The following is a 24874-nucleotide window of genomic DNA, read 5'->3' on the forward strand; positions in this document are numbered from 1 at the left end:
GAGTTTGACGCTCCGCTCCCTCTGGTATCTTTCGCCCCTCATTTAATCTTAATCGTTAATAGAGCAATTTGTTCTCGGGTTAAACTAAATATTTTATAATGACTTTGTAATAATTCAATAGTTTTACAAGTTAGATAAATGATTTAAAAATAAAGAAATTTACCCTACAAAAACATGATAAATTTACACGAAGATAATGGAAATTCTAGTATTTAAAATCAATTATTACCAAATAGAACCCATTATTTTTAATCCTTTTCTTAAAGAAATTCATGTCACATGCAGCTTAATGTCTTATATACATAAACATTTAAACGATCTAGATACAAAATACCAATAGATATACGTCAATAGTATACTATGTTTCTAATTAAACATGATCATAAGAACACTTGAATCAATCTTTATAGATCATTGTATTTAATGAGGTTGTATTACAAAATCTTAAAATAAACAAAAAACAATGAAGATTTAATATTCTAAAATGGCCATTCAATTAAACCGATAACATTAAGGAGGTGTCAAAATTATTGGTATATCTCCTTGTATGGCAAAACAATTTATAAGTTTTATTTGTAAAACAAATTTGAAATGTTGAACTCTCTGACATTAGATTCAACCAAACTTTTAATATGTTAATGTATAGTGGTTGCTTTAAGTAGATTCATCATATTTAGACTGTAAAGCACCCTCGCTCGAAGTACCAGACCAAACACAGCTGCCTAACTAATGACTCGGACTTCTTCCCTCGCTTAAAGTACCAGACTAAACACAGCTGCCTAACTAATGACTCGGACTTCTTTAAAAATGAGTTTTACTGTGCGTGTTGCTATGCGTTTCTTTATTCTACATTGGCTAGAGGTATAGGGGAAGGGTTGAGATCTCCCTAAACAAGTATAACCCCGTCGCATTTTTGCGCCTGTCCCAAGTAGTGCGTGATTTTTTCTATGCGTTGAAGACCCATTGGTGGCCTTCGACTATTATCTGCTCTTTGTTCAGGTTGTTGTCTTCTTGATATATTACCCATTTCCATTCTCAATTTTATCTTAAAATGTTTGTACATCTGTTGTATAGCTGACGGCAACCGAAGTAGGTCCTCCATAGACATACATGATGTAGGTGGAAATATCGTGTAGCTGAATTTACAGAACTTAAACCTAACCACTCAATTTCAAATATCCCATGTGTCATACGCATTTACCACCAATACCACAAATGTATTTAATGTCCAGGGACAAATAGTTTACCAATGTTAAGTTCAAAAACATGTTAACGATTAAGAAAACTAAATCGACCGAGATGGATATAGTTGCCACTTGGAAGATGTGTTGCACAAGAAAAGAAACGTATCCTTACACCAAGGAACCGTGGGATAGACGTCCATATTTCGACAGTTCATGACTGTGTTATTGAATATACCGCGCAGACAAAGAGACTCCTTTATAAGCATTGTGTTTTTATATGAAAAAATAAGGGAATTGCAGAAAGGTGACGCACATTGGCTGTTTCAGGTCAACGGAAAGACATTTTGCGTGATTTAATTTTCTAAATAAACGTTAAACCGGACTTTATTTGGTTGATACACCATGAATTCATACATATATACATTAACAGTCATATCAAATTTTTTGAAATATCCGATTGCTTGAAATCCTTTCAAATCTGGCATGAGACTAACTCGAATAATTCAAGCCCTTACCGTCTCCGATTCTCTCCACCTTTCGAAGTAGTGATCGAAAGCACAAGGATAATAGTTACGCTGAACGGTGCCCACTGGTCATCCTATAAATAGTACTCTTCTGTGTAGTAATATTGTAGTTCTAAAAATAGAAAACCAAAAATAGACAATTCTTCTTTCTATTTAGCAATACACCATAGATCTAGAGCATGTCACCGTCTGTATTATCTGTAAGTAAAATTAACGTACTGAGCAATTGAATACAATGAATAACACAAACTTCAGTTTAATGAAGTTATTCAAAGCAAAATATTTGTTTCGTCCATTTTGCATGATTTGTCATTTGTGATGACACGTTTTTAAATGTTCCAATCACAGACTAGAAGGAAATCTTCTTTTTTTAGAAGTCCGCGGAAAATGTAGATAAGAGTGGTATGTATGCATTTAATGTATTGTATGAAAACATTTAATATGATGGCAACATACACTATGTTTATATAAAGCTGCAACTATCAATCTTTTTGAACTTAAAACTTGCAATCGTTTCTGGTAAAATGGCTACTTAGGCTTGATTGAACGAATCATTTTTTGTTTCATGATTACTTTACACAAATATATAATTAGATTACATGTGGTCATCTTAACCAGAAATAGGATTTGTTAACCTCTGTTGGCCTTAATATGCTAGAATGGGGTAACTTCTGGTCACCTTATGTAAATATTGGATTTGGTGACCTCTGGTCACCTTTTGTAAATATTAGATTTGGTGATCTCTGGGATCTTATGTTAATATTGGATTTGGTTCCGTCTGGTCATCTTATGCAGATTTCAGATTTGGTTATCTCTGGTAATTAACATTTTCATACAACTAGTTGATGTTTTTCATATCATTTGTAAAAAGTTTGAGACAATCAAAGAAAAAGAGAAAAGAAGAAGAACAGGTTTGATATACATTATAGGTCAACAAGAATATAGAATATTATTTTATTAAGTTTGATATATCGATAAAACTTTACATAATGAACGTTATCTTTCACGATCATCTACAAACAAATCTAAGAAAAATCCTTGATCTTTCAAATATTGCCAAGGACATGGACAGTTGATAATTTAGTCAATTTCTTCTTATCCTCATCGGACACTTTTGGATACATAAAATTGAATTTACTAATACAATTATCATATGTTTATCTTCTTTTTTTCAGAAGTCGTCAGAAAATGTAGATGAGAGTGGTATGTATGCATTTAATTTATTGTAATAAATATTTAATATGACGGAAACACACAGAATGTTTATATAATGCTGCAACTATTCAACTATTATTCTTTTTGAACTTAATAATTGCAATCGTTTCTGGTAAAATGGCCACTCAGGCTTGATTGAACAAATCATTTTTTGTTTATTGATTACCTTACACAAATATTTATTTTGATTACATGTGGTCATCGTAACCGGAAATGGGATTTGATAACCTCTAGTGGCCTTAGCATGCTAGAATGGGGAAACTTCTGGTCCCCTTATTCATATAATGGAATTGGTGACCTCTGGTCACCTTTTGATAATATTGGCTTTGGTGACCTCTGGTCACCTTGTGTTAATATTGTATTTGGTAATCTCTGGTCACCTTATTCATATATTAGATTTGGTTACCTCTGGTCACCTTATTCATATTTTAGATTTGGTTACCTCTGGTCACCTTATTCATATTTTAGATTTGGTTACCTCTGGTCACCTTATTCATATTTTAGATTTGGTGACCTCTGGTCACCTTATGTTAATATTGGATTTGGTTATCTCTGGTCACCTAATGTTAATATTGGATTTGGTTATCTCTGGTCCCCTTATGTTTATATTGGATTTGGTTACCTCTGGTCACCTTATGTTAATTCTAGCTTTGATTACCTCTGGTCACCTTATGTTAATATTAGATTTGGTGACCTTTGGTCACCTTATGTTAATAATGGATTAGGTTACTTCTTGTCACCTTATTCATATATTAGATTTGGTGACCTCTGGTCACTTATGTTAATATTGGATTTGGTAATCTCTGGTCACCTTATGTTTATATTGGATTTGGTTATCACTGGTCCCCTTATGTTTATATTGGATTTGACTATCTCTGGTCACCTTATGTTTATATTGGATTTGGTTACCTCTGGTCACCTTATGTTAATTCTAGCTTTGGTTACCTCTGGTCACCTTATGTTAATTCTAGCTTTGGTTACCTCTGGTCACCTTATGTTAATATTAGATTTGGTGACCTTTGGTTACCTTATGTTAATAATGGATTAGGTTACTTCTTGTCACCTTATTCATATATTAGATTTGGTGACCTCTGGTCACTTATGTTAATATTGGATTTGGAAATCTCTGGTCACCTTATGTTTATATTGGATTTGGTTATCTCTGGTCCCCTTATGTTTATATTGGATTTGGTGTACCTCTGGTCACATTATGTTAATTCTAGCTTTGGTTACCTCTGGTCACCTTATGTTAATATTAGATTTGGTGACCTCTGGTCACTTTAGGTTAATATTGGATTTGGTTATCTCTGGTCATCTTATGTTATAGAATATTATTACATGAATTTTAATATGCCTATAAAACTTAACACAATAGACATTATCTTTCATAATCATCTACAAACAAATACAAGAAAAATCCTTGACCTTGCAAACATTGCCAAGATCATTGGCAGTTGATAATTAAGTAAAATAATACTGATCCTCATAAGATAATTGAATTTACTAATACGTTTATCATATATTTATATTCTTTTTTCAGAAGTCCTCAAAAAATGTAGATGAGAGTGGTATGTATGCATTTAATTTATTGTGTCAAACCTTTAATATAATGAAAACATACACTATGCTTATATAATGCTGCAAATATAATTCTTTTTGAACTTAAATCTTGCAATTGTTTCTGGTAAAATGGCCACTTAGGCTTGATTGAACAAATCATTTTTTTGTTTCTTGATTACCTTACATAAATATTTAATATTGATTACATCTAAACAAGAAATGGGATTTGTTAACCTGTGGTGGCCTTAACATGCTAGAATGGGGTAACTTCTGGTCACCTCATTCATATATTGGATTTTGTGACATCTGGTCATCTGATGTTATTAGATTTGGTGACTTCTGGCCACCTTATGTTAATATTGGATTTGGTTACCTCTGGTCACCTAATGCTGATTTCAGATTTGGTTACCTCTCGTCATCAAAACATAAGTCATTTTATGTTGTTTTTTTTATCATTTGTAGGAATTGTAAGACAATCAAAGAAAATGAAAAAAAGAACAAGAACAGGTTTGATATGCATTACTGGTTCACCAAGACTATATTTTATTGTATATTAGTCAATACACTTGATTCTCAAAGAAAACAGTTTTTGCTGGTTAAATTACATATATTGGTGATCTCGTTTTTTTTTTTAAAGCATTCATAGAGTAGTTACATGGTAGGTAAGGAATGGTGAATGGGTCGAAAGGAACATTCAAACTAAAATTTGGAGAACAAACTGACAAAGCTTGGCCAAAACATTAAAAAAGATTGAAATTCAAATTGCAATCATTATAATTCAATACAGAAAAAATAAAACTGAGCAACATAAACCCCACCAAAAACTGTAAGACATTTTTTTAAGTTGTAAGAAATTTCATAACGGTGCCTAATATGTCTTATTACATATATTTTTTAGCTTAACTGCAAGAAAAGATCACAACTGTATCTCACTTCAGTTCCAGGTGATGTTGACTATCAAGTTAAATGCTTTAACCGAGGCTCTTGTCGATAACGTTCAACCAAAAAGGCTGTTTTCCGAAAAATGAAAGGGACATCTGCCCCAAAAAAGGATGACAATGAAAAAACTAAGTAAGTGTTTGAGGGGAATTCAATTGTTCAGATTTTACGAACATTGGATCTATAATGGCTACAAAAGCAATCGTCTTCTTGACATCCTTATTACATACTAAGAGTATGGAATAAAATACACAATAGAAAATGCAAACAACTAGATTAACATGAAATATATAAAACATACATTTTCCAAATACCATGATCATTATGTATTCATTTTCTTAACAATCAATTATACACTGAGTATTCTCATCTATTTTTCAATAATTATTCTAGACTAAATTTGAAACAAAATTCAGTTCATAAATTCATAATCAAGTCTATAATGCAATCTATCTTTTTGCATTCGAGGTCTACAAATGTATTATATAGAAAATGAACTATTGTGTTAATTGCGAATGGAAATGATTCAAACACAAACATACTACCAGCTGTTCAAAAATAGATTTTGTTTGAATATAACTCTATGGACACGGGTAATATGCCAAAGAAAAAACAACCCGACCAAAACGTAAAAACAACTCAAGGTTGTGCAAGTTTCATATTTCTCTGTGTACTAAATAATAAACTTATCAAAGCAAACTGACATGCAAAAAATCATTTAAAAATTAATCGCATCGTTAGAATACGAACTATAAAATCATATACAATCTACTTCTTACAGGTCATAAACGTAAAACAATCCACACTACATTTTTATCGGAAAGCTAGGTAGAACAATTGATGTACAAATTACTATTTAATTTGGCCTTACAATTCGACTTTTATTGTAGATATGTATAACATTGCTATTCTCATTTATTTTTAAACGGTTTAACGTGCTCTGTTTTATTGTAGCTAGGAAACATTTGAAATTATTGAATAAAATATTTGTTATTAATGACATAAATTAAGCATTATAGTACCAACATACTTAAACATTTTAAAAAGAATATTTAAGTCAATTAAATACATTTTTGTAAAGTATTTTCTTTGTTCAGATTAAATTAGTCTTATTAAAACTAGAAGTCAGAATTAAAATAGTGTCATTATATAAAATAATGAAGGTAAAGAAATGTCCTGTAATAAATAAACTGCTGTCTTAACTTATATTTGCAGAGAATTTATTGGCCATATTATAGGCGAACTAAATAAAACAAATGTTAACAAGACAATGCATGGGAAAGTTTTTGAGACCTTTTGGAAGACAATAGAGACAATGCTGCCAGGTAATGATTTATTAGACACATCACACGTATTATCTTAACTTCAAACATATTTGTTCATTTGCTTAAAACATATTACCTACTTGAGACAGCAAACAGACCTAGTCAAATGTATATATATAGCCAATTTATCTGTTTGACAAAATCTTCATTAGGAATAGGTATTAGTTATATTAAATTATATACATTTGGTAACATCAGTATCTTTGCAAAACATATCAAGAGCAAACTGTATATGTCCTACTTTGAAAGCCTTTATGCACCAATGTAACATATAAATTTTTTGAATGAATATCAAGAAAAAGCAGTTTTTCTAAATCAGTATAATATTTCATTATTTTTGTCATTGAAATAGTTTACGAATGGATTCTTTCTTTCTGTGGTTCGATTTGAAACTGCCATCATCATTAACTTTACGCCCCTGTTTTTACAACACACTTTCGGCTTACTGAAGAGTCATGATCAGTTTTTGAACTTTTGGATTTTCTGCTTGGAAACAGCGGATGTTGCTTTCGCTTTCTTGTTGTTTTGGAAAAGTTGGTTGTCTTACAAATATGTAATGCCGTTGTGATTGCTTGTAAAATAGTCTTTTTTTTTCACGTCAATTGTCAGGGTGTTATCATTGTTTACATAATTATATATTCCCTCAATTTTTCTTTTAATAGCCTGTTCGGTTGTTTCTTTGTCTTCCTTTAATTGTTGTCGTGTTTCATCAATTGGGGTAGACTCTGTCAGGTGATGAAAATACCATTTTTTGCTACCATCACACAAATACAATGTATACCATGGCTATTGGCAAAACATGTACATTTAAATGAGGTCAAATAAACAACTGATACATGTCCCAATCTGGACAAAACCTCTAGATCTGCGCCCTACAGTGAGGTCGATGTTCCTTTTAGACGCAATAAATTCAGCTAAATGAACACATCCCTAAAAAATAGGAGAGAATGGAACATAAATAACTGCATTATACCTTTATGGTTTACTTTCAATTGTACAACCTTCAAACAAAACCACTAATGAACATTCAGTAAAGATTAACTTAAATTAAATCGCATTGTTTTAGAAAAATTGATGAGTCAAATGATTATTTGCACTTGTATAACCTGATGACGGTTATTGACGCCTTGTTGGAAGACACAAACAATCAAAATCGAGGAGACTCTTAACCCAAAAGACATTCACAACAGTAAAAAAATAAAATAATAAACAACGCGAATTCCACTAAAAACCTGAAGTAGAATTAGATGCACCAGAAGGCTAAGCATTTGTGGGACCATATACGGCACCCGCGAAATTAATAATCTTGATTTCAACAATTCTTACTTGATGGTGTACTTTTAAACATTGTTGAACTGACTTAAGATAATAAAAAAAACACATACCTCTTGTTGTTGCAGCTGGACAATTGCACACTACATTGACAATGTCCACATTATAAATCGTCCCAAATGCTGTCTGTGATGGAACAGTGCATTCTGTGGATGAAGTCCATTGCACCATTTGTTCAAGTTCTGCCTTGAGCATATTCTCTGCTGTCAATTTACTTTTGTCTTCCCTTTGTCCTCCCATATTTTTCAAGCGACTAATCTTTGCGAGTTCATCTAGATTGCTAAAATTACGATGTTTTTTTATTTGAAAACATAATTCAAAGATCTATTAATAAATTATTTCTTAAAAAATTGAATTCACAGTATTTAATATTCAATGTAATTGCATCTTTAATTGAAATTATCTTTCTAATTTCAGACGATTCAAGTGAACGATAAGAAGAACAGGATTGTGACAAATTTAAACTTACTTACTCATAAAACATAGTTACATTTACATGGAGTAAGATTATTAGGTCCTCTACTCTGCTATTGGCATACCCACCAAGGAAATGGTATTTCATGCCCAGGAAAAACCTGAAAATGACAAAATGTTATTGAGTTTGAATTTATGATTTATGTTTGAAGGAACAAATAGAAAGTACATAAAATTTTAATGTGTATACATTTGAATGTTATAAGTTGCATTAAAGTTTTTGTTTTAATGTTTTCATACACATCAGGTTTTGCTAAACTACATTTTTCATTTGTCTGCTTTTATGTAATTATCGACTTGCATTGACGATTATCATTTTTGTATTAAATTTGCATAACCCTATCATGAAAGAACGGCAATAATCTCTCCGTATAGTTAAACAATTGTATAGTTTATATCATTTTAAGTCTTTGGCTACCCACGAAAAACAGAGACAGTTCAGTGTATCCCCAAAATAAAATATAATTAGTTACTATTATCAAATAGATAATGATTAGATGATGCTTAAAATTTCGATTTTGTAATATATAATGTATAGTAATAAAATGTATTAATAACCTTTCAACTAAGTTATTTGTATCTTGATCTTAATGAAAAAATAAGTCTTTCATAGTTGGCCCATCGACATCCCAACTTGTCAGTACACCAGTTGTCTAACAAGTAGTCTGTTATTTGTTTGGAAGGCATCTTTTCTTGCAACATTTGAACTTTTTGAAAAGTATATTTGTTGATGAAAAATTATATTGACACATTTCTTTTGAGTATAGGAACAGAATCTATAGATTAAACACGCATGTACTCATAAGCATTGTACATTTATAGGTAAGATCTTCAAATCGCATCAAGCAACTCTTTGTACTTTTAAATTATTTTACTGATATAATTCAATAGAGATTCATTGGTATATGTTTTAGTGGGTTCTTTTTATCTTTTATCAACCAAAATTTATGTTTTTTGTAAGTGTCACTAGTTCATGAGATAAATATTATTATGTAAAATTATTTATCTAATATTCTTTGCCAAAATTCAACTGAAATTTGTGTTGACGTTAATTGTATTAAATTTGATATGCAGGAAAAGATGTTTCTTTAGATGAATCTTTCTTAGCATTGTCTATTGGTCAATTGTCAAATAACTATCACTGCAAGAATATGTGAATAATGTCATAGTTTAACCTGTAATTTTTACAGACAAATATATTAAAAGATATAATTGAATGGCCTTTATTTATCTTTTATATCCATATCAGATTTGGTCTTGACTCCGAATGATGTAACTAATTGTAAACAAATAACATGACGAAAATGAAGTGTTAATAAGCAATGATATTGAATTTGAATTATTGTCAACTTTGATACCCACAAACCTTGGACATAAATCAAATCCATGATTTTCAGCCGTAGTCTTCAGAGATCTCACAACTATTTTGACAACTTTACCAGTATCATTTGACGAGATATATTACAAAATATGAGTGCCCCGGCCTTGCTGTTCATCTCTTGCAAAATGAGCATAGAATGAATAACCATAGACAGTTAAACAAAACATATGTTGTAAGTTTATTGTCACACAGTTAAACTTTTTTTTAAACGTATCAATATTTTAAATTGAAATTTCCATGATTATATATAAGTATATACCTTTATATGTAGCATCTAAAACCACCACATTTTCTCCTAGTTTCATTATTCTTTTTCTTTGTGCTTCATTCTGGTAAATAATTACTAATGGTTATACCCCCCTACAATGTAAATGTTACATATTTATAAATGCCCATAAGTATGAGTATGAATTACATATTTTATGTACAAATCATGTTCATATAATGGAAGAGAAGACGACAAACTAGCTACATTGTACTCATATTAAATAACCTCAATTAAAACTGAAAAGACAAAAATGTAAACTCTATTGACAAAATATATGACGTGTGAACAAGTATAGCACTTAAAACAATCGAAGGGATAAAAAACGAAAATACAAAACATCTATTATAAGAAGTCAGATATACGTTCAGTCTACAGAAAACTCGTCTGTACAGCTCTCATTGAATCATTTTACGGACAAAAACATATACGAAATTGAACAGACGAGTACTATAAAAAATATGTCATTTGAACATAAGGCAATCGAATCATGTCTGAAGAACAAAACAGGGTATCAATCAGTAATTTCTGAATTACTCTTTATCAGCATTATGCTTATATCAGTCATTAAAATTTACAAAAGTACATTATTATATAAGAACAATTTCTCTTTCAATTCTTGGTAGAAAATTAACTCTTCCTTCAATATTTGTGTGCATAGCTCTGGTTCAGCTACAGCTTCATTCTGGTGAATTCTAAAACAAAGGAAGAAAAATGAAATTTAACCAACTTTTATAGAAATATCATAGATCAATACCAGTACTGACATATACAGAACCAATGTCAACAGTACATCTGTATACTTTGACCAGAAAACACCAAAGTTCATTTACTGTGTAAAATGTTGCGGGAAGTGTTTACCAAATTTTACATCTGTATAGTGTGCTACGAGATAACCGATTCCAATAAAAATTCATTGTGACCAGAGGTTACCAAAGCAAATATTTTTGAACGGTGACCGGAGGTTACTAAAATCAATATCTGTGTATGCTGACCAAAGGTAACCCCATTCCACTAAAGGGTGACCAGTAGTAACTTAAGTTAATATATGTATACGATGCCCGGAGGTAATTTCATTCAATAATATAAAAGGGTTACCCAATTCGATATCTGTGTTTGTTTTGTTCATACATCGTTGACAATGTAATGGAATTTGATGCGACTGTCATACAAGTGAGAGGTTTAGCTAGCTAGAAAACCAGGTTCAATCCACCATTTTCTACATTAGAAAATGCCTGTACCAAGTCAGGAATATGAAAGTTGTTATCCATTCGTTTGATGTGTTTGAACTTTTGATTTTGCCTTTTGATTTTGGATTTTCCTTTTTGAATTTTCCTCGGAGTTCATTTTTTTTGTGTTTTTACTTTTTGTGTAGGGTGACCAGAGGTAACCACATTCAATATCTTTTAAGTTGACAAAAGATATTCATTATTTATGAATTGTAACCATAAGTAACATAAGCCAATCTTTTGTAGGGTGACCAAAGGTAACCATTTTCAATATGTTGTGTAGAATGACCAGAGGTTACCATAGCCAATATATATGTGGGTGACCAGAGGTTACCATGTTTGAAATATATGTAGGGTGACCAAAGGTAACCAACGTCAATATATGTTTAGGGTGACCAGAGGTAACCATATTCAATATCTTTAACGGTGACCAAAAATAACCTTATTCAATATCTGTGTAAGGTGACCATAGGTAACCTTATTCAATATCTGTGTAGGGAGACCAGAGGTAACCATTTTCACAATTTTGGTAGGGTGACCAGAGGTCACCATAGTCAATATATGTGTAGGGTGACCAGAGGGACCATATTCAATATCTTTGTATGGTTACAAGAGCTAACCACATTCAACATCTTGGTAGTGTGACCAGAGATTACCAAATTAAACATATAAGTAGGGTTAATAAAGGTACCTTAATTCAATATTTATGCATGGTGTCTAAAGAATTTTTTTTTATCTATGTATAGTGATCCGAGGTAACTACATTCCAAAAAAGCCAATTGCTATATATATTTGTTGACAATGGCAAAATAATTAGATATATGTGTACAGCGACCAGAAGTTACTATATTAATTATAAAAGTAGCGCAAAAAGTGTGAATCGAGATATCCGATGCTAACCAAATTAATTTTTTGTGAATTGTTATCATAGGTAACATAGGTCAATTTATTGAATGTTGACCAAAGGTTACCATTTTCAATATCTTTGTAGGATGACCAGAAGTAACCATAGCTTATATCTGTGTGGGTGACCAGAGGTAACCATTTTCAAAATATGTGTAGGGTGACCAGAGGTAACCAAATTCAATATCTTTTTAGGTGACCAAAGATAACCATATGCAATATATTTGTAAGGTGACCAGAGGTAACCTCATTCAATATCTGCATAGGGTGACCAGAGGTAACCATATTCAAAATTTTGGTTGAGTGACCAGAGGTCACCATATTCAATATATTTGTAGGGTGACCAGAGGTAACCATGTTCAATATCTTTGTAGGGTGACCATAGTCAATATATGTAAAGGATGACCAGAGGTAAGCACATTCGATATCTGTAATGGTTAACCAGAGGTTACCTTTTTCAATATTTGTGTAGATTGATCAGAGGCTACAACGTTCAATATATGAGTAGGGTGAACGAAGTTTACAAAATTTAATATTTAAGTAGGCTAAATATAGGTAACCAAATTCAATATGTATGCATGGTGACTAGAGATAACCAAATTATATATTTGTGTATGATTAGAGGTAACCAAATTCAAAATATGCGAAGGGTGACCAGAGGTAACCCCATTCAGTTGATGTGTGGGGTCACTTGAGGTATTTAAAGTTCATATATGTATAGAGTGACCAGAGGTCACCACAATTAATTATGTAAAAGGTGACAAGATGTAACAAAATTCAATATCTGAGAAGGCTTGCCGGGGTGACCAGAAGTAACAAAATTCAATATCTTTTAATACATGTGTTGGGTGACCACAGGTAACCAATTTCAATATATGTGCACCACAGTTAATATCTGAAACGTGACAAGATGTAACAAAATTCTATATCTGTTTAAGGTGACAAGGTTGACCAGAGGTTACAAAATTCAGTATCTAATTAATTGTAGGTAAATTCAATATATGTAAAGGGTGATCAGAGGTTACCAAATTCAATATATGTGTAGGGTGACAAGAGGTCACCACAAATAATTATGTAAAGGGTGGCAAGATGTAACGAAATTCAATATCTGTGTAGGGGGCCATTCAATATATGTCATGAGAGTGCAAAATAGGACATTAGGTTTTTTTTTCTAAAAAAATAAGCCATGTCACTCGCTTTAAGATATTAATAGAGTAAAGGGTGAATCTTCTATGCATTTTCAATTGTTTCTTTTTAGTGAATTATTATGATTATTGATTATTTGGTATTTTCTTTACTTTTTGTATCTCTCTCAACAGTATCCTTTGAAATATGGTTATTCCGGAACTTTGCATTAAGCTAATATCCGTATTATATAGCATCAATTATAAACTGTGTATCCCCTTAGTAACGTACTTTCACTTTAAACCGGAAATCATGTACTATTTTTTGTCGCGTATAGACACAATTTTAACCGTTTCTGTTCAGGTGACCAGTGGGCACCGTTCAGCGTAACTATTATCCTTGTGCTGATCGAAAGGAGCGTAATATAACGACTGGATTATTCGGGTTAGCATGAGACAGGAGACCAGTTTTATTATTACAATCACATTGAATATATTTTTTTCTGAAATAAACTTTCAAGAGAGAAAGTGGTTAATAACGTTTGAGTTGTCACGGTTAACTGTTTACGAATGATTTAATATCAACATTGAATATACAGCAAATATTGTATACAACTAAAAGTTGTTCTTTTCTTTCGTAAAGTGCTGGGATATTTCCCCACAAATTGTTTTTTGTTGTGTTTATTCTTTAAAAAATGTTTCAATTATTAGTAATGCATGCATGAAAAAATAAACTATTATTTAGAAAATGAAAAGCGAAGTAATGTTTACCGTCTGTTATTTGAAAAGGCAAGCAATACAAGTCTAATACGCTTAAGATGAAACCGACAACACTGCAAGGGGATGGAATAACAAAAGTTGATCAAATCAACCATGAGACTGTTTTCAAAATAAACATGATCAGAAGGCGGTTAGAAAACCAAATATTGGTCTTCTCATATTGAAACAAACTGCCTTACATAATTTGCTATGGTAGCGAGTTAATAAGTTGGACTTTTGAGGGACTATAATGAACACTTGAAATACTTTGCTTTTTTCAATCCACAAATAGTATGAAGCTGCTTGACTAATTAAGGGCGGAATTTTAATGTGCCATTCATAAAATAATCATGTTTTATCTATCGTTTATCTGAACAAAATATTTCAGTGTGTATAAGTATGTAGGGGATACTTTTCAAAGTACTTGTGTGAACCTCATCCGGTCTTAATTTTTGGTTATATTTACATATTCACAGGCTTATAGAGCCCAAATGTTCTTCCGTTTAAACAGTTTTTAAAAAACGTCCTGCTGCCTCGTGTACATAATAACATTAACGGTACCAATTTTTCTGCACCAGATGCGCATTTCGACAATACATGTCTCTGCAGTGATGCTCGTGGCCAACATATGTAAAATCCAAAGCTTATATAAAAGATGAAGAGCTATAATCCAAAAGTTCCAAAAAAGTATAGCCAAATCTGTGAAAGGAATCAGAGATTTGCATGAGGGAGATACATTCCTTAATTCATAATAATTTTGAACATTTTGTAACAGCAAATTTAATAACACAAAACAATCCGTATTTTCATGCCAGTACCGGAGTATTGGCTACTGGGTTGGCGATATCCTCGGGGACTAACAGTCCACCAGCAGAGGCATCGACCTAGCGGATCAATGATATCAGTCGTATTGTCTCTTTTTGTTTATCTTGTATGGATGACTATTTTTTTTTTGTAGGTTCTCGACTCAACTTTTCCGTAAAGGATAAGAAATATTCCCATATGTACATCTGATATAAAAGAGGGACGAAAGATACCAAAGGGACAGTCAAACTCATAAATCTAAAATAAACTGACAACGCCATGGATAGAAATGAAAAAGACAAACAGACAAACAATAGTACACATGACATCATATAGAAAACTAAAGAATAAACAACACGAACCCCAACAAAAACTAGGGGTGATCTCAGGTGCCCCGGAAGTGTAAGCAGTATAAAAAAGGGACGAAAGATACCAAAGGGACAGTCAAACTCGTAAATCTAAAACAAACTGACAACGCCATGGCTAAAAATGAAAAAGACAAACAGAAAAAACAATAGTACACATGACACAACATAGAAAACTAAAGAATAAACAACACGAACCCCACCAAAAACTAGGGGTGATCTCAGGTGCTCCGGAAGGGTAAGCAGATCCTGCTCCACATGCGGCACCCGTCGTGTTGCTTATGTGATTACAAATCCGGTAAATAGTCTAATTCGGTAGGTCAAATTCATGAATGGGAAGGGAATTGTAGTTACGACGTAAGGAACATATCCGATATCATTTGTGAAACGGTTATTCCATAATAATCAACCAACTCGTGGTGGCGTCCGTAAAATTTACGAAGGGATGACTTCAACTTCACCATTTGGAACTCTTGGTTTAATAGCTTCCTTGTGAACAGTAACCCTCTATCAAGAAAATCATGATAGGCAATGCAAGCCCGGGAATATCGTATCAATTGGGAGATATATACTCTGTATGCAGGTGCTGCTGGAATGTTGATACTTAGAAATGGAAAGTTCACAATTGGAAAGCTGAAATCATCTCTTTTGTCGTAAAGTTTTGTCTTCAACCGACCCTCATTGTCAATTTCTAGATGTAAGTCAAGATATGAAGCCGACTTAACTGTATCTGTAGTATCCTTTATCTCCAATTCGATGGGATAGATGCGATCCACATAGTCACCAAATTTTGAATTGTTTATTGAAAGAACGTCATCTATATAGCGGAAAGTAGAGTTAAAGAATATTGCTAACTTCTTATCTTTCTTCCTAAGAAGTTCCTGCATGAAGTCAGCCTCATAATAATAAAGAAACAAGTCAGCAAGTAGAGGGGCACAGTTTGTTCCCATTGGGATGCCGACAGTCTGTTGAAAAACACGTCCTCCGAACGTAACAAATATGTTGTCAATCAAGAAATCAAGCATCTTGATAATATCGGTTTCGGAGAATGTTTTGTTTGAATCAGAATAATTCTTTACAAAGTAGGATTTATCCCTCCCTAAGACAAGATACTTGTATCTACGTTGGCCATTCTTTTTTATGAAGCAAAGTAATACAAACTCTTTTAATTTGTCTTTTAGTTTGGAATGTGGAATACTTGTGTAAAGAGTAGAAAAGTCAAATGTTTTAATACTGTTACAAGATGAAAGAGAGTTAGATTGTATGTACTCTAAAAGATCTTTGGAATTTTTAAGTATCCACATCTGATTCACGCCACCTCTAGAATAGGCAGTTTCACAATAACTTTGAAGCCCGTCTTTGATTGCTGATAAAATGGATGTTAATAATTTAGAAAGGGGTTTCGTGGAGCACTTGGAAGACCCAGCAATATACCGTTGTTTGTAAGGACACTTATGTAGTTTTGGTATCCAATACAGTGATGGAAGATCCAGTTCTTCATCTTTGGTTGAAATACCAAAGGAAAAAAGAACAAACCTATGATTATCCAGGATTTCCTCTTTGGTGAGTGTCGTGAGGGTATATGTTGGGGTTCCAAGTGAATTGTCTATACCTAATTCGTTTATCAAGCAATTAATGTAATAACTTTTACAGACAAAAACGATGTTATTTGGGGCTTTGTCTGCAGGGACAACAACATATTTATCATGGAGGTCAGATAGGTGTTTAGCAACATTTGGATCTTTGAAGATTGACGTAGCATGGGCATTGATGGACCCATTCAGTTTCTTAATTCTGATTTGTATTAACGACCTCACTGCCTCAATCCATTCGGGTAAAGTGTCTACGCCTTCCTTCTCGCGCTTAGCCCATTGCCTGGCATAATCCTCGACTGAATCCATCAAAATATAAGAAAGTAGGATGTTTCTTAGGACGAATTTTGTGATACTTTCGAGAACATCACCCACTGATAAGCGAGGAGGATGTTTATTAGGACGAATTTAAGAATACTTTCGAGAACACCACCCCATGATAAGCGAGTAGGATGTTTCTTAGGACGAATTTTGTGATACTTTCGAGAACATCACCCACTGATAAGCGCGTAGGATGTTTATTAGGACGAATCTTAGAATGCTTTCGAGAACATCACCCCCTGATAAGCGAGTAGGATGTTTCTTAGGACGAATTTTGTGATACTTTCGAGAACATCACCCCCTGATAAGCGCGTAGGATGTTTATTAGGACCAATCTTAGAATGCTTTCGAGAACATCACCCTGATAAGCGCGTAGGATGTTCCTTCTGTAATGAATAAATGAAAGAATCATACTGAAATTATAATGAAACACCTGTTTTTCGCGTAGACTTAAATGCCTACTCACTGTCTCGAAATGTCTAAGGCAAGCTCGACCTAATTTTATTTAACCCAATTTATATATGCCATAGAAGTGTGATGCATCCTTTTCCTTATGTGATAAGTTGCTAACAATTTATCATATATCTATGCCTGTCAATTATATTTTAAAATCATAAAAAAATGTTGTTGTAACTGATAATATTTTCATAATCCATGAAAACATTATGCGTTATAAAAATTTGAAATAAATAATCATCGTTGAATTGTCAAACGTTTTATTTAAAATTCAATATATAAGTTATCACAAAGGGATTTGATATATAAAGTTCTTTAAAGGTAACATATAATTAGGTTGATAAAGTGTAAATGTCTATTCAAAATGCCCATTGCGGGTATACTCGAGTTATTGCCCTCAATCTACTATTAAACATGCTAATATAACGAAAAAACAATAACAAACTCCTTACATTTTTGAAAATATTTTTTACACAATATAACATGTGTGTCTTTCTTTTATGTTGTGCAAGTGTAAAAGACAAGTAGAACTTGTGAAACAGCAAATTGTATCAATAATACGAGGTCCACAAACAATGTCAATTAAATGAGACAGGTCTAAATAAAAGTTATTGTTTTTTCTATTTATTTATATTTTAAATCCTATTATATTTTCGACAACTTTCTTGGAAAACAAAATTGATTGGCAGAAACTGGAAACTTGCATTTGAAATTAATCATCTGACCTTGAACTATATGTTTGAAAACTGTATTATTTGTTTGTCTTGTGGGTAAGTGTTTGTACATTGTTTTATAGTCTCTTTGAAAAGATCACTACAACTAAATGTAAATGTTTACTACAACTCTGTAATACCCCTCATTTTACAACGGGTCTTCCCAATAATTTAATTGGACCACTATCCTGTATGTATACTGATAAAATTCCTAAGATGTGTCTCTATTAGATGAAAAATGAAAAACGAACATCATATCCGGGAACAAGAAAGCAGAAAAAAACAAAATATCAATAAACAGCCAATAACTCCCCAAAAGAGGCGTGGTTTGTGAATCCTATATATAGAGAAATACATCTCCAGCTTTGGTTGTAATTATCTATAACCGTATAAAATTATTTAAAGACAACGCATATTACTAAATTAGTTAGCGCAATTTTACAAATGTCTATCAGTAACAAATTTTCACAATATAACGCGTTTAAGTAGTAACTACGGACCTATGTACCAAATGAGATAAGTAGATTTAAGTGAGAATCAGATGTAGGGCATACGTTAACGTTACAGTAATCCAAACATAATCCAAGAAACACTCCCTAGTTATGATCTTTGAGACTGATTTAACCTTAGGATTTTACATTGTCTTTCGATTTATTATAACTATGAAAAGGTTAAGTGTTAATGCAAAGGTCTTCAACATTTAGAACAAAACACGCGTAATTCCTCTTCCGCCACAAAAGAAACGTACAAACACATACACAAACTCTCACACCTGACTGAAGTAAAACATAGTTTCGTTTCGAAGCTATTCAACAAGTGGTTTTCTCTATAACATGACAGATGAGATTAAAATAACTCTTAACATTTTATCTTGATTGTCGACAAATTAAGAGCACATTTAGCAATTTATATTTAATCCAAAAACGATAATTTCCTACAATTCATATAATTATAGACCATATGGTGGAGTGGCACTTCTGTTTAATGGATTTCTAATTCCAGGTAGTTATGCGAGATAGAATAAAAACAAATTAAGCACGGATTAAGCATCATGAAGTATATCGGAAAATGAAGTCAGGAAGCAGCCTAACAAATTCCGTATGTCACTATTCGTTTCTAATTGCTATTTGATAACAATTAAATTTATCATAGAGACACAGAAGACTAACTGACACAAGGTATTACCTAAGAACTTTAAATCCTTATAACATGATATCAACCATCGTACAAGTTCTTTCATTTCATATTCTTCTGTAAGACCACATGCATCCAGTCACAGTAATATTTTCATTTACGGACGTTCGTTCTTATGTTGTACTGTTATACCACTGTCCCAGGTTAGGGGGAGGGTCGGGATCCCGCTAACATGTTTAACCCCGCCACATTATTTATGTATGTGCCTGTCCCAAGTCAGGAGCACGTAATTCAGTGGTTGTCGTTTGTTTATGTGTTACATATTTGTTTTCGTTCATTTTTTTACATAAATAAGACCGTTAGTTTTCTCGCTTGAATTGTTTTGATTTGTCTTATCGGGGCCTTTTATAGCTGACTATATGCGGTTTGGGCTTTGCTCATTGTTGAAGGCCGTACGGTGACCTATAATTGTTAATGTTTGTGCCATTTTTGGTCTTTTGTGGATAGTTGTCTCATTGACAATCATACCACATCTTCTTTTTTATATTACCGAAGGAAACATTTACAGGCATTGATTGGTTATATAAGAAGCTGCGAGATTTTTTGTTTTATAAACAGATACTACTGAATTGAATTATTTTTCTTGACAGATCTACATGGGTCATTTTACTTTTGTCTTTATTTGTTTTTCTGTTGATCGTATACATATTTATTAAAGCCACTATTGTAAACATAACCGAATGCAACTTAACACCAATACTTCGCATGAAGAACACGAAGCGTACAATTACTATAGCAACAGAACAGGAACTGAGTTCACTTTTCGAGCACATAAATTCACTACTAGATGTGGTTAAATCATTCGTAATCTTTATGCTCTAGTTTTCAGTGTTGTTTTGTGCGCTGTTTCCATGTTGAACTTTCTACCAGTAACAGTCTTGTCTGTGACATTTGTTTGGTTTGTTTTGCAGTGGAATATGTTTTTATTTTAAATTTTCATATTCGTTCAAGTTTTTGGTTAGATGAGGTAAAGAGTCGATAGTTTATAAGTTTATGTCGATAACAAAATCTGTACTTTTCTTTTTTTATTTTCGTTTGTATTTTCTGTTTGGTACATTTTGTATGTCTGAAAAGCGTTAGAAGACTTCACACTGCGCACTATAAGAAAAATGGATCAAGTAATGTGTTTTAAATAACCTAAAGGTTTACACTAAATGGAATTTTACAGTCTTTGCTTTCATTTTACAGGCATATGGTATTTGAGCAAGAACACAAGAAATAAGTGAAAATAAGTTGAAATATATGAGGACATTGTCTACACAAAATGTAAGCATGGAAATATTTTATAAATATGATTGTGTTACAATACAACAAAAGTGTATTTACTTGACTGTTAATCATGTACTAATTCTCTAAAATAGATGTGTGGAAATGTTTCGGTGCTTCTTTAAATTCAATAGTTTATTTTGAGTCCCTTAACAAATAGCACACAGTGAGACAAAAAATACAACAGACAAAACAAAGAAATGTATATCCATACTAATGGCCTAATTCAATAAAAGACAGAAGAAACTTTGAACCTTTATGTACAGTGTAGGAAAGACACATTCTGTATGCGAATGTGGAAAACATGTTTGTGATTGTGCATGCTATGCCTCCATAGTCGAGGTTGCAACCAACAGTTGCAGGCATACCACCCCCAACAAAAAATATACATTTACAACAATTAATCCGGGATAAAAAAAGAAAATAAAGAATTCACTCTGAAATGAAATCCAGACATATACTAGTACTGCTATTTGAAAGATTATTTTAAATCTAACAACTGATCAACTACAACTGTATATAATTTAAATATTTCATATAATAGGTGTTTACTTATCTAAATTGTGTATGTCTGTGAACAAGGAAAGTACATATATTCAGCAACTGTATCCCCATGCTGTTTTCTTCAAGTTAGAAAAGCATTTGATATTGTTAATCATCATGTATAATTACTAGGAAAATCACTTTTGATTAATGCTTCAAACACTCTTATTGGTAAATTATATAAACTATAAAAGCGGGCAGCAAGAATCGTTACAAAAGCGGGCAGCAACAATTGTTTTGAATATGGGTTTTGATATATCTTCATCTTTTATGTTCAAAAATCAATACTGTCTTACTATGGATACTCAAAAATTCCAATTTGAAAGATCTTTTAGAGGACGTACAATCTAAAACTCTTTCATCTTGCAATAGTATTATAATATTTGACACTTTACACAAGTATTCCCCATTCCAAACTAAAAGATAAATATGGTATTGCTTTATTTCATTAAAAAAAAAATTCAAAGTAGATACAAGTATCTTGTCTTTTGAAGGGATAAATCCTACTTCATAAAATAAATGTTTCACAGATGATAACGAATATTTTCCTTATGCTGTAACTGCAGTCCCGGTTCTTTTCTCGAATGTGACCTATCGAATTATAACCAGGTTTGTACAAATATAAGCAACATGACGGTTGCCCCATATGGAACAGGACCTGCTAACCCTTCCGGAACAAATGATATCACCCCCAGTTGTCGGTTGGGTTCATGTTGCTTAGCTTAGTGTTTATGTAGTGTTTTGTGTAATTCAATTTGTCTGTTTGTCTTTTTCTTTTTTAGCCATGTTGTTGTCAGTTTAGTTTCGATTTCTGAGTTTGAATGTTCCTCTGGTATCGTTTGCCCTTCTTTTACTAGTTATTATAAAATCATATAATGATGGCAATGATGATATTTAACTGTCTGAATATTCTAGCACCTGAATATTTATCTGAATTTTATTTAAGGTTGTTCAATTGTTTATTACTACGCATTAAGATCATCCTTTCAAAATAATATATTTATTTGACGATACATAGTATTAATTATGATGAAATAACCTTCATCTAGTTTAGAAGTTGAAGTGGAGCTCCCTGCCTTTTATTGTAACATGAAATAACAGTGTAAATGTTTTAAAAGAAAATGTCAAGATTATATCCGGTTAGAACTTTCGTAGTTATCTTATAATGTTAAATATATTTTTTTTGAGTCAATTGTATAAGTCTTGCTTGTTTTTTTTTATATCCATTGCTATTCATTTGTTTGATGTGTTTGATGTGTTTGAAATTTTGATTTTGACATTTGATAAGGGACTTCCTTATTTGAACTTTTCTCGGAGTTCAGTATTTTTGTGATTTTACTTTTTGTATATGTGCTATTGTGTGCACTTAAGAGCCAGTCTACCATAAAACCATGCAAAATCTCAAATTTCGTCCAAATCGGTAGTAATAACTTTGCAACATTATATATATTTCCCAAATCTTTGGGTATTTAGGAGTTTAGATAAAAAAAAATTTATGGTTAATTCACACTATTTTCCATTTAACAGCCTTATTTGCATATTTGTGAATTCTAAAAAAATAATGCAAAAAAATCACCAAAATTTAGGTACTTTTTAAAGGTCTGAATAATTAATATATCTCTTTAATATAGCATTATCTTGTTATATTTTGCAAAGAACATTATATAAAAAAAAGAAAAAATGCATTTTGACATACTTTTTACCTTTTGGCAGGTTGCCAGAGAGATTCGTGCAAGAGATGTATTAGATAACTTGCATTTAGAACATAAACTCAGTAGGTGTTTTCTCTCAAGATCATATTTATTTTTTAAAATTTTTAGGATTTTTTCAAAGGTGCATATCAGTTCTAAGACAAGTAAAAATTTTTAGCCTGGCAAATAACGGGAAGTTAGTAAAAAATGCCCCCAAATATCTATAAAATGCACTATTGTAATAGTTTTTGGACCTTAACATTTTAACTAAAACTGATCAAAGTAGACTTATATTTCAGTCAATAACTTTAGTTTAAATGTATAGATCTTTATGATTTTTTTTCAGAAGGTTCAATACCACAAAAAGAAGCTTTGGAACGATTTTGGGGATGATGGTCCCTACCGTTTAGGAATTAAGGGCCCAAAAGGGGCCCAAAACAAGCATTTTATAGTTTAAGGATAATAACTTGTGTATAAGTATTTCAATTGCTCTGATATTGTATTATAATGTTTAAAACCACATGTAGAAGGTTTGGATTCCTTTAAATGGGTCATGGAATCAAAGTTAGGAATAAAGGGCCAAAAAGGGGCCCAAAACAAGCATTTTTCTTATTTCAAGACGATAACTTGTGTGTAATTGTATGGATCTCTTTCAAACTGTACCACAATGCTCCATATAACATAGGCGAGGCTGTGACTTAGTTTTGGATTAATTGCCCAAAATATGTAGGAATAAGGGGCCAAAAAAGGGCCGAAAAGAAGCACATTTCTAGTTTCCAAACAATAACTTGGGTTTAAGTACATGTATATGAATCTCTCTGTAATTGTACTACAATGTTCTATACTAAAAAGGAAAGGATGGGATTGTTTTTAAGGGTTATTGCTGAAAGGGGGGTTTCAATAAGTTTGGGGGGATTTAATTTGTTAAAAACAATTAAGGGATTTCTTTCTTTTTTTTAAAGGAGTAGGTCTGGTAAGGACCCATTTTGGCCTCAAATTTCAAAATTATCTGACGAAAGATTTTGACCACTTTTTAAACACTTAAGTGTCTATTTCACTTGATTCAATTGATTTATGTGAAATATTTTAACTGATTTAGTCATTAAAAACGATCCGATTCAAGCTCAAATTTGAAAAATCTCTCAAATATGCCAAAAAACGTCACTTTTCAGATGTTTTTTTTTTTTTTTATCAAAAATGAAAGGGGCCGCATCTGTGTTCATCCACAACCTTTAAATATGTTATGTATTATCATAAAATACAACTTACATTCCAATATTAAGGATGAACATTATGCGGCCACTTTCGTTTTACACGGAAACTGTCTAAAATTTAACTACAATGATAGAATTTTGAAGATTTCAGTAATTTAGCATGACTTAATGGTGTTAAAACCCGATATAAATGTATATGTGCAAAGTGTTGTCAAAAACAGCCCATATTTATGTAGCAGAAGCATTCAACTGTTCAATAAATAACTAAAAGTTTACATTTTAACAGGTTTGTAAAAGTGTTATATTTTTGGGGCAAAAAGGGGTCTTACCGGACCTACTCCTTTTTCAAATTTCAAATTTTGAAAATTTTCAAGAAGAAATCTTCAATTGCACAGTATTGTGCAATAGATTTGTTGATCTTTGGCCACATTTATTTTATAACAAAAACATTTTATTTGTCAAAAATTCAATCGCAATCCAAATTCAGACAGCATCAAGCTT

At 32.1% G+C, this 24874-nt stretch overlaps 1 protein-coding gene and 1 long non-coding RNA gene across 2 annotated transcripts; one reads left to right on the forward strand and one right to left on the reverse strand.

Annotated features, from left to right (window-relative positions):
- Positions 1–1843: 1843 nt before the first annotated feature.
- On the forward strand, positions 1844–9770 carry LOC134715077 (uncharacterized). The gene is made up of 7 exons (XR_010106609.1): positions 1844–1908; positions 2884–2911; positions 4464–4491; positions 4946–4990; positions 5382–5554; positions 6638–6747; positions 8497–9770. It is a non-coding gene; the product is annotated as an uncharacterized LOC134715077 (long non-coding RNA).
- LOC134715076 (uncharacterized) lies at positions 7490–8650 on the reverse strand. Its single transcript, XM_063576958.1, has 3 exons — positions 8553–8650; positions 8133–8359; positions 7490–7677 (listed from the first exon to the last, which is right to left on the reverse strand). The coding sequence occupies exons 1-3, from the start codon at positions 8639–8641 to the stop codon at positions 7658–7660; spliced, it is 336 nt and encodes a 111-aa protein (XP_063433028.1). The 5' UTR covers positions 8642–8650; the 3' UTR covers positions 7490–7657.
- Positions 9771–24874: the final 15104 nt, after the last annotated feature.

The sequence above is a fragment of the Mytilus trossulus genome, chromosome 4 (assembly GCF_036588685.1).
Source record: "Mytilus trossulus isolate FHL-02 chromosome 4, PNRI_Mtr1.1.1.hap1, whole genome shotgun sequence".
In the NCBI taxonomy this organism is placed as follows: domain Eukaryota; kingdom Metazoa; phylum Mollusca; class Bivalvia; order Mytilida; family Mytilidae; genus Mytilus; species Mytilus trossulus.

Bases quoted from the DNA above. Each gene is read 5' to 3' on its own strand.
- LOC134715076 (XM_063576958.1), bottom strand. From the start codon at position 8,641: ATGAAATACCATTTCCTTGGTGGGTATGCCAATAGCAGAGTAGAGGAC. The intron at 8,360-8,552 runs GTAAGTAAGTTT...TCGTAATTTTAG, and splicing joins AATGTAACTATGTTTTATGA to CAATCTAGATGAACTCGCAA. The intron at 7,678-8,132 runs GTATGTGTTTTT...CCTATTTTTTAG, and splicing joins TCCAGCTGCAACAACAAGAG to GGATGTGTTCATTTAGCTGA.